This window comes from Gastrolobium bilobum, unplaced genomic scaffold, assembly GCF_033153095.1.
Source record: "Gastrolobium bilobum isolate Gb01-03AN ecotype WA unplaced genomic scaffold, APGP_CSIRO_Gbil_v1 utg49698, whole genome shotgun sequence".
Classification (NCBI taxonomy): Eukaryota; Viridiplantae; Streptophyta; class Magnoliopsida; order Fabales; family Fabaceae; genus Gastrolobium; species Gastrolobium bilobum.
This window is the reverse complement of record NW_026895446.1, coordinates 64,448-80,215: the sequence shown is the minus strand read 5'-3', so window position 1 is coordinate 80,215 and position 15,768 is coordinate 64,448. Positions and strand designations below refer to the sequence as shown.

Below are 15,768 nucleotides of genomic sequence, written 5' to 3'. Positions count from 1 at the left end.
ACTGACACCTGTAAAACTAAAGCGTGATAATGATGTTCGAGTTTGTCTCTGATCCTCCTTCCTTATTTAATTTAAGTGCTCCTAGTTTACATCTCCAACAAGTTAGGTAAATAATCAACCGATGGTAATTTAGTTGGTGTGAGGGAATTAGGCGTGAGAACATCTGTTTGATTCTTTTTAGTATTGTATTTGGAGAGATTTAAAGTCTTAATCTTAAGACTCGCCCCGAATCAGACTAATTACAAAGCGATAAATCAGTTGGAATATCTTAAAAAAAAACAAGTCAGATAAATAAGGAGGTAGAAAAAAAAGAAAAGAAAAAATCAGTTTTGTTAACGGTTTTTTCAATGTTGTTAAAATCTCGATTTATCACTACGATTTTACGTTTTTACGATTTTTTTATCAAAATGATTTGACTAATATTCCAAACAATTTTACGTTTTTACGATCTATATATACCCTTGGAAACAAAAGAGTGAAGATTGGAATATTATTTCTAACGATTTTTTTTCACTCAATGCAAACATAAAATGAGAAAAAAATAATATAGAGAATTTTTTTTTTTATAGTTACTTTCTTCTATCCATATTGTTAAATGCCAATCTTAATTAATATTGGTAGGAGATAGAAAAAGGTGAAGATTGGTTAAGATAATAGCCATATATAACAATTCAGTTGTAGTCAAGAAACTTGAGTAGGTGAAAGTGAGAGTATGTATTTGATTCTCTCTCGTACTATTTTTAGAACGAGTTTAAAACCTATCTCAGAATCTGCCTGACTAATCACAAAAGATGAATCAATTGAAATATATAAAAAATAAAATAAAAAAATAGCCATATACCAAAGTTATGACATTAGTATTTGTTAAGCGGCAATGAATACATAAACATAAATAACAAAACGAGGAGAGTTTGGGTAAGGGGGGGCAGAGCCCAAAACCAACGAAAATATCAATCCAAACATGGGACTTGGAACCATTTGGTTCGCACGATCTATCTGCTTCTTTTCTCTTTTCTCTTTTCTCATTCAGACACACACACACTTGTTCTTGTGACTTGTGAGTTGTGTCATCTCATGAAGCGCTATCTCTAGCGCTCTTTCATTGTCTTGTCTTTTTGTTGTGCAAATGGCACTTGTTGATGTTATTCGATTACAATTTCAACCCCTTCGGTTCTCATCTTCCTCTTTCTTCATAACTCTCTCACCGCCACCCTCAGCTAACTCTGCTAAGAGGGTATTTTCTCCTGCAGCGCCACTTCCTACTCTTGCTTTCTCGCCCAGAAAGCACTTTCTTTCTTTCAAGGTCACTTTTTTCACCCCTTCCCCTTTCAATATTCTATGCATTCGCATTTAGGAGTGATAAATTCAGTAACTTTACGGTACCCCTTGTGTTAAACATGCTCCAATTACGCATTTACGCTAGACCCAGTATTATTTTTGGTCCTATGTTGCAGATACCAAAACAGCTTAGGTCTTAAACATATTTTCACACTAATTGTTGCTACAATAGAAGAATTGGAATCAAGTTTGTGTATTTTTGATATTTAGTACTCGGTACCAGACATTCACATATAAAATAGCACTTGTTAATGCTATAGAATAGTAACAATTTGAGAAAGAAGGCTTCTCTGTACTGTCTTATGCTTTAGTGTGCTCTCTCTATTCATGTGATGCTATTAGTCTATGGTGATCACCTATGAATTATATATTAAGATGAGCTAAACTGCATTATGGTGATGTTTTATCGAGGGATTGATGCTTTGTTGAGCTGTAGCCTATAGCACAAGCAATTGAGTGCTTTTTAGTAAGACTCTGTAACTTCTCCCGAACCTTATCCCGAACCTTATCTTCAGAAGTAGCTTCTTCTTGACATTTGTTGTAATTTTACCTCCGTTGGGGCATATGTAATCCATGATGGATGGTGCTAATTCTCTTTGTTGCTTACTAGGGTAATTATAAGCCAGCTAAGATGGCTTATAAATTGTTGAATACTTCATTTACTCTTATGAATAAATGCTTTGTTTCTTTTTTTCCTTTTGCTTTTTATTGATCAAGAGTTTGTGTGTGAAATAAGTTAATTATTTTGGAACACAGTACATAAATAACTCTGGGCTATAGTAAACAAATGACTACACTTTATTTTTGTTATATTCTTCACTGTTAGCCAATTCTTTGGGTTACTAAAGTCTAATGTACTTTTCTCAGAGCTGTTGTTGGTTTTTACTCACTTCACTTCAGGTATGTGCAACTGTTGCTGAAACTGGTCAGCCGAAATGGTGGGAGAAGAGTGCACCAAATATGATTGACATCCACTCCACGCAAGAATTTCTGAGTGCTTTAAGTCAAGCTGGGGATAGACTAGTTATTGTTGAATTTTATGGAACATGGTGTGCTTCTTGCCGAGCATTATTCCCCAAGGTCGTCTTGTTTCCAGAATGTCCCCCTCTCATTCTAATATTTAGTTTCTGAAGAATTTTTTCTTTGTGCTGCAAAAATATCTACTCTCAATTTTGTTCTGTTGGTTACATGTTTGAAATTAAAAATGTGGCAATATTATCATCAATCTATATTTATCTTGGTCATCTAAAAACTATATTGTGTATTGGCTGGTGTCTTAAATAGTGGATAGTGACTTTGGTCTCAATGGTTATGAATGTTCTGATCTGGATGCTTAGCATTCCATTCTATGCCATGCTGGTCCTGCTACTCAGACATGAATTTGAATAGGATCTGGAATTCTTACTGATTTGAAAATGGATGTGTTTGAGATACTGTCTGCAACTGTACCTTCAAAAGATATTTCTCAATTTGAATTAGATATTGCTAGTGGCCACATAACTAGACAAATCTCCTTTTGTCAAAAAAACTTCCCTTCCAAAAACGATTAATAACAGTTATGTAAATGGCTGGATCATATGTCAAATGTGATTAACATGGGTAACATGTTATATCTTGGTTCTAGGAGTGGTAAAAATCTGGCAGTTTACATATTATTTTTTCTTTCCCCAGAAAATTGCAACCTTTGAATTGCATCACACAATTATTGAATAATGTTTCTGTTGCCATTGACTGACTTGCTTTAGAAGACTCTTGCCTGTCGCATTTTCATCTTCCAATTTTTGTTCGTGATTGAAGATTACTATATCAGGATATAACTCCTCCTTGTCTGATTCTTATTGGTGATCTAGTGATCCGCTTTGGTGCTTACAGCACACGATACCAGAGGGTGAAAGACAGAACTTGATTTACTAAACATTATCTATATGTGGCAGGGAAATATTGGTTTATTTACACCAAAGTAAAACAATTCTATTCACAGCCAGAATGTATTTATGTTTGGATCAACACCAACACCACCTTTATTCCAAACTAGTTGGGGTTGGTGGCCGATGAATCCAAATGAAAAGCATATTTATGTTGAGATGATACTATCAAATTTGCATCTATAAAAAAAATATATTGAATTTGCATGCTGCTGAAATTATATTACAGCTCTCCTGAGTCCTGATATCTTTGTCAAATGGATCTGGCAGCTATGCAGAACAGCTGAAGAACACCCTGAAATTCTTTTCCTGAAAGTAAATTTTGATGAGAATAAGCCTATGTGCAAAAGTCTGAATGTAAAAGTACTTCCTTATTTCCACTTTTATCGAGGGGCTGAGGGTCAGCTGGAGTCATTTTCATGTTCACTTGCCAAGGTAATTCTTACTATTCAGTTCTGGTTATGCTTATGTTAGGAATCAAACGTGGAAGAAACACTCAGTAGAATGAAAACTGGTAATTCATTGCTATAAAGCAGATATCAGATATTAGCTGGTTGCAACATGATTATGATAATAATGCCTATTTGAATGTATGGCTGGTTGAATTCAGAAAAGGGATAATCAAGTACATAGAAGCACATATGTTCACTTATCTCTTTTCTTCCTTAACAAGACTTGCCAGGCAAAGTGGGTAGTGTATATGCCTAATAGTGAAGCAAATATATGATGATGGATAAAGATACTTGATAGTGAAAAGATACATATATAATAATGAATAGAACTTAATTATATAGAATGCTGGGAGTCACATAAATTCAATTTGATAACCAGCTAATGGTTCTTTTGAAAATTACAGTTTCAAAAAATAAAGGATGCCATCCAGACACATAACACAGCTCGATGCAGCATTGGTCCACCTAAGGGCATTGGTGATCTGCTTCTTGAACCTTCCTCTGTTCCCAAGGATAGACCGGCAGAATCTGTTTAAGCATAGTACCTCTACCCACGCATCTCTAACTTGTAAGTTGTTTCACAAAGGGATAACCCAAAGAAAGCTATGGTCCAGAGAAACTTATGATATGAAGGATATATATGTATGTACTCTTGTATATTTATTTACCCCCTTCTTTTTTGGTTTTATAAGGATATCAAGCATAATTGTTTATTCTGCTTCATTCTTGACCATTCATGAGCTGATTGTAATCAAGTACATGCAAACTTCAGTGAAAATGAAATGTTAGTTTTTAAGTTGTATTTAATTCAGAGAAACATTTGTGCATCTGTAAGCTGAATCAGTGGCGTAGCTACGTCCAAGCCAGCAGGTGACTTGGCATCTGCTTGTTTTTTTTTTTTTTTTACTTATTATATAATTAATTAAGGTAAAAATTATAATTTGGCACTACTTAAATAGAAAATCAAATACGCAATACAAAGTAACAATAAACCATCGAAATGCAAACAAATAATAAGGAACATGTATAGTATGAGGATTTTTGTGTTTTACCTTTTTTTATTTTTTATCCTGTATATTTTTTTTCTGCTTTATTCTAATCAGTTATGTTATTTATTCTTACTCCTATTATTTTAAAAGAGAAAGACTTCTAAACTTAATCACAAAAATGATTAGTTGACCTATTTCAAAATATGAGCCCAATTAAACCAAATAAACACATTTAAAAGTAGGAAAAAGGGTTTGTCCTTTTAAAGGACACAAGGTTGTATCCTTTTAGTTTTTGACACTATATCTTACTTGTAAAACATAGTTATAATATGAAAAATTATTTATTTTTTTCTATTTTCTCATTCACTTCAGCTGAGGTGAAGAGAAAAAACATTATTTTTCATGTTATAACTATGTCTTACTAGTAAGACATAATATTAAAAGTTAAAATGACACAATTTGTGTCCTTTAAAAGAACAAACATTTAACTCTTGAAAGTAACAATCATGAAACCAAATGAATAACGGAATATCTGGGTAGGGAGGGGTGTACCCGGGTAGGCTTGGTGGTCAACGGTCAAACAAGGACAAATTGGTGTTATGTTTTTTGAAAAGGTTAAATTTTTGAAATAATTTACAAGGTCAATTTAATAATTAATTATTAATAAAAAATTATAAGGATCAAAAAGCCATGCTTTTTGAGGGATGATTGTTGATGATGATACTCTGAGGGATGACTTGTGATAATAAAAATCTGGATATGTGGTTGTCTCCTTCTTAACCACTTGCTTTTTAACCTTGGTTCTAATCCATGGTTTAGGTCTTGACCCCACTTGAGATTAGATGTGACTAATAAATATGCTTTCTTGCCTCACCGCGTGTTGTACTGTGGCTCTGCTACAAAGATCAGCTTTTTTATTTAAAGTGAAGATAATAATGACTTATAGACCATAGTATAGGCTATTTGATTATTTTGTTCCTCGTTAATTAATTAATAATTATTTTGCCCCTAATTCAAAATTATTTATCAATCTGTCCCTCTTTAATCGATTAACTTACATTTTTAATCGATTAAATGGTTGTTGGGAGATTTAATTGACTAAATCTTTATACTTAATCGATTAAAAAATCATACTGACTTGTTTCCTTTTGTTGCCTGTTGGGAGATTTAATCGATTAAATAGGAAGATTTAGTCGATTAAATAGGGAGATTTAGTTGATTAAATCTCACAACAGCCATTTTTGCATGTTTTGACCATTTAATCGATTAAAAATGCAAGGTAGTCGATTAAAGAGGAGCAGATTGGTAGATAGTTTCGAATCAGGGGCAAAATAGTTATTAATTAATTAATGATGAGAAAAAGGGTGAAAAACCCCATAGTATAGCAATTGTTGAGGTGTAGATTCTAAAAATTAATTATATAATTTTAAATAAAATAATAATTTATAACATGGGATATTTATTATCACAACCCACCTCTACTTTTACAAAAATAATACTAGTTTCTTGTGACCTCGTCTGTTATATGTATTAAATATAAATTATATTATATATATTAAAAATATTATTTAATATCAAAACGTGTCCTAACGTGTCGAAATTTAACAGTTTTTAGAATTAACGTGTCGGAGTATCGTGTCATGTCGTATCCCGTGTCCCGTGTCGGTGTCGGTGCATCATTGGATATATGTATATATACGGACTATGGAAATTTCTTACACATATCCATTAACAACTTCATCTTTTTTTGTATTCTAAAAATTTTTAAAATATCTAAACACTAATTAAATGATTTATGTGGATTCAATGTATTTAAATGATTTTAGACATTTGTCACTGATTATTCCATGTTTCTTTTTAATTATGAATTTGTTGTCCCTCTATGTTAATGTTCTTCACAAGTCACGGCTAGGGGTATAAATGTGTCAAGTTAAGCCAAACTTTGACTTTGATAACCTAAGCTATGTAAAATATTTGGAACCTATACTGATCTATTAGCCTATTAAATACTTGATTTATGGCCTGCCATATTATAAAAAACTAAAAAAACCGAATACGACTTGTAAGGCCTACCAAGTTGCAAAGTAAAGTTTGTAGGCCTAAATCAAATTAAAATAAAATAAAAAAATTATTCACAAAGACCACATGAAATCAATTTTCATTAACATCACATGAAATAAGCTTTCATTAATATCACATGAAATAATGTTATCAAAGATCACATGAAAATGTGCATAAAAATCACATGAAAATTTCATGTATGTCTATATAATTTGTATTTTCTTTACTAATTTTATTTTATATTATATTTTAAATTTTAAGTAAATAACTATTATTTGTTAAAATAACATCGATCCTATTACTTTGAAAATTTATTACAGTTATTTAATTTGTGTTGTGGTATGTTTTAGCTTACCAAAAAAAAGAAAATTTATTATTATTTTAAATAAATTTTTTTTCTAATAGATCTGCGTAATTATGAATCTTTTTTTATAATTTAATATGTCAAATTTTTTAACCTCGACTAAAATTAAACCCTGACTTTGCCACTACGACTTGTTATGGCTTACTTATTTTGCTAAATTTGACAATCAACAAATATTAAAAAAGGGTTTTATTAATCTCATGTTAAAGGAGATAGTTATCTCATGTCACAGAGATAAATTTGTGGGCTCCACCACCTGAAAAAATAAAAGAAAAGAAAAGAAAAAGGTGGCACAGTTATCGAAGGGTGTGTAAAAGATAAAATGTATCTTATGTAACATAAGAAAAGTTTTTCCCATTAAAAAAAGGAGATACTGGATGGATGGCCTCCTTTGCATACAGTTTGATGATTGGAATATCCATGTGTTTGGACAACCCCGGATGACTGTAGGATCCTAGTTGGTAGTGATGCAATGGGTACTTGTAGTCCAAAACTATGTAATCTGTAGTTTTTCTCTTTTTGTTGTTTAGTTTTCCTTTGTTCTTCAAAAAAAAAAAAAAAACTGAGGATACTTGAAATCAATTTAACTTTTGATGTTTTTTTATTGACTCAGATCATGTTTTTTTATTTTCTGTTCAATGCATTCCCATTCTCAAAATGAAAAATTATTCTTTTGAGTGTATCATGTTTCGTGAGAGCTTGTCCTAAAAAAGCGTGTAGAGATCCACAACATTTGGGTTTGTTATGAATAGGTAATAGTCAGACCCGCCTATAACATGTCATTGGTTGAAACAGCAATTATGTCCTGTCCTTTGCTCCCCTAAAAAACGAAACTTCTTATGTACATTGGGAGTACGAGAGTACTTCCAATGTAATAAAAATGTAACACGTGGTATTATATAATAATCGAGAAGAATTTGTTTATAATATTTTTTTTAAAAATTACACAAGTCTAACTGGTCATATATTCTTAATTAAAGTATGATCGATTAGACATAATATAGGTTGTAAATAAAAAATTTGTAAGTATAACCTTCCATTATAATAATAAAGGTCGTGGACTATATTTAAAGAGTTTTATTAATCTTATGTCAAAGGAGATAAGTTATCTCATGTCATAGAGACAAATTTGTGAGTTCCACCATTGAAAGGTGTCTAAGAGAGAAAGTTATCACATACAGCATAAGACTAATTTTTTCCATATATAAAATATCATTTAATAAATCTAAAATCAAATCTTCAACACGTTAAGAGTAACAGTAATACCTTAGAAACAGTTATTGTATCCATGATCTTATATTCTTATACTCAGTCAAACATTCTCATATTCTACACAATGCCCACTTCATACCCTGACATTTCTTATCCAAGGGGAAGTATTAACTGAGATCCACCAAATTGCATTCACTGTCGTTCCTTCTCCCACTTTTCTCCTCAATAATCAGAGGAAAATGACTACATATGGAACAATCTCACAAGAAGCAGAAGTTTCATCTAATCCAAACGTACTTTTCGTTTCACAGGCCAAAGAGCGCATCCGAACAGGTCTAGGCATAACAAGACCATGGAAGGACATGATACAACTTTCTCATCTCAAACTTCCATCTTCCTTCTCTGGTTCAATCCAAAGAATCAACACAAATGCTAAACATTTTCGTGCAAACTACGTGATTTTAATATTGCTTGTGCTTTTTCTTAGCCTATTAGGACACCCTTTTTCGTTGATCATATTAGTTGTTATGATGATTGCATGGCTGTTCTTATATTTCCTACGAGATACCCCTTTAGTGATTTTCAGGTTTCAGATCGATGAGCGATTGGTGGTTGTCTCTTTGTTGTTAATCACCATTGGTTTGCTTGTTCTCACGAATGTAACCTATAATGTGATAGTAGGTATGTGTATTGCACTAGTGGTTGTGTTGGTCCATGCTATGATGAGAGAAACAGAGGATCTGTTCACTATGGATGAAGATGTAGGGATTATAACAGGTATTAGAGAGGTTGTCAAAGTTCCTCTTAGACAAGCTGGTTCATCTTCTTTTACTATGCCTTAGTAGCAAATTGTCCCTGCTGGAGATGTTTCATTGCGACAATCTAGAATCATGAAGAGATTTATGTTTATTGTCATTTCCCTTCTTGATTGATTGATTGATTGATTCATAATTATCCAATATATTGTTCATCCAAATTGGATTGAATTTATCATCATTTTTTCTCTGAAGTTATCTTAATCCCATAATGCAGTCTCTTGTTACATGTATTAACAGTGGATACTACAGAATACTTGTCGGAAATCGACAATCACACAAATCACAAACGAAAAGAGAAGAGAGAGAATAGACACAGAGATTTACTATGGTTCACTCAGTTTAGACTATGTCCATCTTGTTTGTACTAAATTCACTTCACCACCACTCGTTACAAGTCACTCAGTTTACAAGAAAAATATAAATAGGATTAGAAACCCTAACAGCAGCTATTCATGGATCCAAACCCAAACTACTAAGAAAATTACAAGTTGCCTTTCTGTTGACCCTGACAACAAGGGTCATCATCACCATGCGAAGTATGAGTCATACTCAACAATACTATTCCCCTTTATTGCGGCTAAAACAAGAATTCTGCCTTGATGGTGATCCAAATCATTTTGTAGTTTTCTAAAGTCAATAATTGCTTGTATATAGCTGAAAAGTAACATTGGCGTCCTAATTGAAACTCTTCCTTGCCAATTTCAATTGCACACATCCTCCACAAATGATAAAGTGTCAGACTAGCAGTTTACATGGTTAAAGAAACCCAAAGCTTGCATATAGTCAAGACTCAAGAGCAAGTTTGGCATCATACTCGGCTAATAGCCACTAGCACAAAGTGGTTTTAAATGATAATTCATTCCTTTCCAGCTGCCCCACCATTCAATTTGCATACAGAGCATATGGTCTTGTTCAATAAGCCAGCAATGATCTTTATAAGGTGAGTTGCTTGGACGAATAGGATAAGAAAAGTTCTGCTATGATGACAACCTCACATTTAGATCAAATTTAATTAAAACGGGATTGGCTTTATTCTTCTTTTTAAACCTTTTTTTTTTTTTTTGGAGGACTTCAACGAAACTGCCCCTATCGAGAACTAAATGTACTTAGCAGATAAACTTAACCTTTCCACTTTGCTTTTCACCTAAACTGTGTAATCATAGTTGGCCAAGAAAAGGAACATCTATCATAGCCTCTTGGCCCTCGACACTTTGTGAATGTTTATTAAGAAAAATATATATATATATATATATATATATATATATATATATATATATATATATATATATGTTTAATGGGAATGAACTGTAGGATAAGATCTACGAAATTATTCTCTCTATGGTGATAGATTTTGATGCTGGTTCGAATAAACATGAGAAATGATTCTCAAACAGACAGATTGGACACACAAACTTCACATTTGAAGAAGACATGCCGAGACAGAGAAGACGGTGCTTATCCACATTTGTCAGTGAGGTTCCTGTAAAATAAAACTTATTTATGATTAAGTAACACATATCTAAACATAAGGTGCCTTAGAAAGATTATAATGTTTGAATCTCCACCACGTCATTCTCCACAAGCCACTGATTGGAGTGCAAAAGAGACGTGGTCCAAAAAAGTACTAGTGCCGCATATTTTGATACCTATATAGAGGACAGAAACACAATGACTCTGATATCAACTATTTCCCAGAAGTGACATCGAAAAGGCTTTTAACAAAGGAAAATAGTACTCTCATTTTACACGAGGTAGTTATCTCATTTTCTCTCTCTTCGAAAATCGTGCCGCTTCTTTTTTCTTTTTCACTTTTAAATAGCGGATCTTACTTGGATTCTCTATGTAACATGAGAGAACTACTTTCATGTTACATGAGAGTAATATTACCCTTTAAATAAAGGCAACTAACCAAATACCATTGAGATAAGAAGTTTGTGTTTTTTAATCATAGATCTCGAATTCGAGTTATGGAAAAATAATCTTGGAAGAACCGTCCCTTTTACAGTGTTTTCGAGCAGGGCTAGTCTAACAGATGAACTGATTGAAGAGACTTAAAAAAAAAAAAAAAGTCACCCCACCTTTCTTTTTTAGACATTGATATATGTTACACTATAGCTTTATGTACCAAAAAATTAAAATAAAAAATAGAGGGCCACTATACTTACTGTTGTTGGAGGACTCAAGTCGTGGTGTAGAGAACTGTATCATACGAAGAATTTGTTTAGTGATTATTCTATTTTTCTACAGTTCCTTTTCTTCTTGTTAATATAATGGAGAAATTGCTCCCGAACTTGTATTTATTGATCCTTAAGGAACATATTAGCCGTTGTGGATGTGCAATTTCCGGTGTTGAGCCTGTTACATTTCAATAGTCCCCCTAGAGAATAAGCATAAGTAGTTAACTACCGTGCCTTGGACACTATTGAATATTGATTCTGCTGCTTCTTTCTCTGCTCAGCGTTTTACTTTTTTTTTTTTATGTACCATTCAGAAACGACAAGAGGAATACCTAATTCAGTAGAAATTTGATACAAGAGATATTTTTATTTGTTCGAGAATCTCGATTTTCAAAAATATAATTTTTGCATTCAGTTTACGATAATATCTGAAAATTTAAAAAAATTCAGTTTCTCGAGAATCCCTCAAAATCCCGCGTACCAAACACCCCCTAAATGTCAAGTTGCCCAAAAGAATAAACCTGTAAAAGTTGTTTACAGAGGAATAGTTCTAAGCATGAGCACATGCTCCTGTGCAGTCAAAGCTTGGTAAATAAGTTCATTTTTGCTTGCTAGTTTGAATTTTGAAGTCCAAAAAAAAAAAAAAACCCGCTTTAACTTTAGTTTTACCTAAAATAATTTCCATTTCAACCAAAAAAAAAAACATAGACACCATGATATTAGACATATATAATATACAGAGATTAAGAGCATCTGATTAAAATATTTGAACCACAAAGACATAATAAAAGGGGATTATTATACACCATAATATATATCCAGGCTTGGAAATGAAATGATTAGAAAATCCACTCAATTTTCATTTTTTTTTTTTGTGGTACACAGAAATTGATCTTGTTCAATCTTCAAGCACTAGAACAGCAAAGGAAAACCTTGAAGTGACAGTGTGGGGAGATAGAGTGGAGCAACAACCTAGCAGTGTGTTCTTGTCTTATGACAGCTCCATCCTTCTCAACCAAAACAGCGGCAACAACCTTATCATAGTCACCGCCGCCGCCGGCAACATAAGCAACCAAAGCAGCCTGAAGGGGTCCCAAGCTAGGGTTATAAGCTGCAGATTCCATGTAAGATCCTTTAAAAATGTTACCTTGAGAATCCAATAGAGCAACACCAGAAGGGGACCCACTATACGGTGAATGAGAATTGTTGGCAGCTTCCAAAGCTGCAAACTTTAACTCGGCATTTGGCGAATAACCATTGGAGATTCCATTGGGTATTATTGGTAAATCGTTATTGAGAAGAAGGGACAAAGCGTTATGATGAGGCTCCAATAGAAGGGGTACCCCTTTATGTAGAAGGTTATGTGGACCGAAACGTTGGGTGAGGAAGTGTGACAGAGGTGTGAACTGAGGATCCTTTTCGGAGGTTATGAGGAGTTTGATGTCTGGGGCTCCGCGAATTTCTTGGAGGAACTGGCGGCAATGGCCGCAGGGGGCGGCGGAGACGGCGAAGGACTCGAGGTGAGTCTCCGCATTCATGGAGAGGTTTGTAACGAGGAACTGCTCAGCGTGTACGGTGTGGTGGAAGGGTAGACCCGGGAACTCGAGGTTCACGCCAACGTAGATCCGACCCGAAGATCCGACTCCGACGGCGGCGACGGGGAACTTGGAGATTGGGGGACGGGCGAGGGTCTGGGCGGAGGCAACCAGAGATGGGAGGAGTTGGGTGAGGGTTATGCCGGAGGATTGGGCCATGGATTCGGCTTCGGATGCTTCGATTACGAATCTGGGTTGATCCATTTGGAGAGAGAGAGAGAGAGAGAGATCTGTGATGTGTTGGTTGTTGGTTGTTGTTGTGTTAAGAAGTGTGTGTGTTAACGTTCCCACAAATGGGGAATGGGGAATGAAGAAGGGAAGAAGAGAAGGAAGGAGAGGGGAGAACAAATGAAGAATGACACCAATTTATAGACTTGAGGTTGAGGTGCCAAGTGCCAACTCATTTTTTGCTATCAATTATTCATAACAATTGAGTTGTTTTATATTTTTTTTTTTTTTAAAGGTAAATATAAAAAAAATCTCAGACTAATTGACTCATAAATGTGTTATTATTCTGAGTAACCTTCCATTGAATATATAAAAACTTTCATGCTTTACACGTGAATGCTTTAGAATCCAATATTCAGGTTTGCATTCATCATGTGATATGACACAAAAAAAAATTTTACACACACAATATTTTGCGAGATATGTATTTTTTGAAGCAAAAAAAAAAAAAAATTACTAATGTACGGAAAACGAATCTCTATAACATAACACAATCATTTTTCCTACAACGTAACTCTTATAAAACCTTTCATTTATATGGAATAGAATCAATTTATATCTGTGTAAAAATAATAAGTTTTACGCCAAATTTTAGCTATTGATTTTCATGTATTTAATAATTATAATTTATTAAAATTTAATAATTAATTAATGAGTATGATTCAATAAATTACAAATATTAAGATTTATTGTGAGACTTATTATAATAGTTTAAAAAATTTAAAAGTAATTACTATTTTTTCTTCGGGTAATGAGGAGAATTTAAAGTAAATACTCCTTAATCAATTTTTTTGTATTGAATAAAATAATTTTCAATTCTTAAAACCAATTATCCTGATTACTAGCAAAATAATGGAAGTATTCTATTTTCACAAAAAAAAAAAACAGAAAGTATTCTATGATTCTAAAATATTAAATGATTATATTTTTATTAACTATAAAGATATTAAAATCGTAGTATATTAAAATATCATTAAAATAATTAAATATACATTTACTCTTATCAACAATTTAATAATCAATCTTAATCTTGGTTAAATTTTAATTAATTTTTTTTGACAACTCCAACTTATTTTCAAATATTATTTATTTTACAGGATAGATTTTATTTTATTTTTCTTGTGACTATTAAATATTTTTTTAATTTTATCAATGCTTTTTAATATATTTATTATGTGAATGAGACAAAATATTAATGAAACGAGAAAGTAATTTAATGGAATATAATTATATTTCTTTTAAAATTCAATAACTTTCTTTAGTCTTTGTGTAGGAAAGTAATATGTTTCATTATTCAGTAATAAGTTATGAAAAGAGAGTGTAAAGAAGGGGAAGAAAAAAGAAAAAAGAAAAAAAAAAAGAAGGGGAAGAAGGAAGACTGTATTTGATTTGAAGTTTTTATTATTATTTATCAAGAAATAAATTTAATAAAGCACGGTGCATGCTATACGTTTATCACATGCAGTTTACTATACAAAACGCGTTGTCATTACTCATTACATAAAAAATATACGAGTACATAATTGCTTTGAGTCCGTCAATTGGAATCTATATTGAACCTCCGTTCATGTAGTCATTATAATACTAATAATGGACTTTTATATCGGAATCAATGGTAATTAACCATTACATATCTTGTAGAAACAGCATCTTGTGTGCGCTTGTGATCTACTTGTGTTTGGTACGGTCAAGATCTACTTGTAATTGTTTATGATTATATACAATGTTGTTAAAATCGAGATCTTAAGTAAAATCGGAAGGGGATTAAAAAATCGTAATACGTAAAATTGTAATTTAAAAAAATCGTAAAAAATCGTAAAAGCGTTTGGAATATTAATAAAATCATTTTGATGTAAAAAAATCATAAAAACATAAAATTGTAGTGATAAATCGAGATTTTAACAACAATGATTATATATGTATCTCACAAATTTAAAATGTCACTTTCTACTTCACTTGTATTTTTCTCGCACAAGACAACTCAAGTGAAGGCATATTAACAAAACTTCGTGGGACACATCCTAACCTCAATAATTGAAAAAATATCTCAAAGTTGTGTTTGGTAATGGATATAAAATGACTCATTGAAGGGCGCCAATGACACTTAGCTACTTCCTTTGCATGTAATGCACATCACTTATCCGACACATGAAGTAGGTAACATCAAACCCCAGCAAAAAGTTTTAGCCTTTTTTAATGCAATGTATCTTGAAATATTGGATTGGATGCTAGTGATCTACAAATAATTTATAAGTAGTATAATGACTAAGAAATGAAAGGGAAAAAGAAAAAAGAAAAAGAAAGAAAATTCATGGGCAAAGTTTCCTTGAAATGTCTAGAAAAGTAATTATTGTCAAATTTCTTAACCAAATATGAAGAATTAAAGCGACATAGCTTGCCGTTATCAACTTTGTTTAATAAAGAAAATTACTTATTTAGATCTTTGGTTGGTTGTTATCTTAAGTTGCGTATTACATTGTAAAAAGCAATTGGTATTAAAGAAGGAAAAAGGTCTCATCAAATCCATAGATTACTAAATGCTTAATGGAAACAACTATTTTTTAAAGAATTCCGATGTCATATGATTGAATTTGAATCTTTTATTTTAA

At 32.5% G+C, this 15,768-nt stretch overlaps 2 protein-coding genes across 3 annotated transcripts; one reads left to right on the top strand and one right to left on the bottom strand.

Moving 5' to 3' along the window:
- The first annotated feature begins 988 nt into the window (after positions 1–988).
- On the top strand, positions 989–4,523 carry LOC133311818 (thioredoxin-like 2, chloroplastic). The gene is made up of 4 exons (XM_061512929.1): positions 989–1,303; positions 2,239–2,418; positions 3,534–3,698; positions 4,120–4,523. Exons 1-4 carry the CDS (start codon positions 1,127–1,129, stop codon positions 4,249–4,251), a joined length of 654 nt encoding a protein of 217 aa, XP_061368913.1. The 5' UTR covers positions 989–1,126; the 3' UTR covers positions 4,252–4,523.
- Positions 4,524–7,146: 2,623 nt separating this feature from the next.
- Positions 7,147–13,252, bottom strand: LOC133311825 (cytidine deaminase 1-like). Of its 2 annotated transcripts, XM_061512936.1 has the most exons (2): positions 12,256–13,252; positions 7,147–7,172 (listed from the first exon to the last, which is right to left on the bottom strand). In XM_061512936.1, exons 1-2 carry the CDS (start codon positions 13,133–13,135, stop codon positions 7,147–7,149), a joined length of 906 nt encoding a protein of 301 aa, XP_061368920.1. In that variant the 5' UTR covers positions 13,136–13,252. The 2 variants fall into 2 exon arrangements, with proteins under 2 accessions (XP_061368920.1, XP_061368926.1); XM_061512942.1 differs by lacking the exon at positions 7,147–7,172 and having other exon boundaries at positions 12,113–13,252.
- Positions 13,253–15,768: the final 2,516 nt, after the last annotated feature.

Excerpts from the sequence above, each read along its gene's own strand:
- LOC133311818 (XM_061512929.1), top strand. The coding sequence starts at position 1,127 with ATGGCACTTGTTGATGTTATTCGATTACAATTTCAACCCCTTCGGTTC. Across the intron at positions 1,304-2,238 it reads AGCACTTTCTTTCTTTCAAG|GTATGTGCAACTGTTGCTGA; the intron begins GTCACTTTTTTC and ends ACTTCACTTCAG. Across the intron at positions 3,699-4,119 it reads TTTCATGTTCACTTGCCAAG|TTTCAAAAAATAAAGGATGC; the intron begins GTAATTCTTACT and ends TGAAAATTACAG.
- LOC133311825 (XM_061512936.1), bottom strand. The coding sequence starts at position 13,135 with ATGGATCAACCCAGATTCGTAATCGAAGCATCCGAAGCCGAATCCATG. Across the intron at positions 7,173-12,255 it reads CTTCAAGGTTTTCCTTTGCT|ATCTATTAGAAAAAAAATTT; the intron begins GTTCTAGTGCTT and ends ATAATTACGCAG.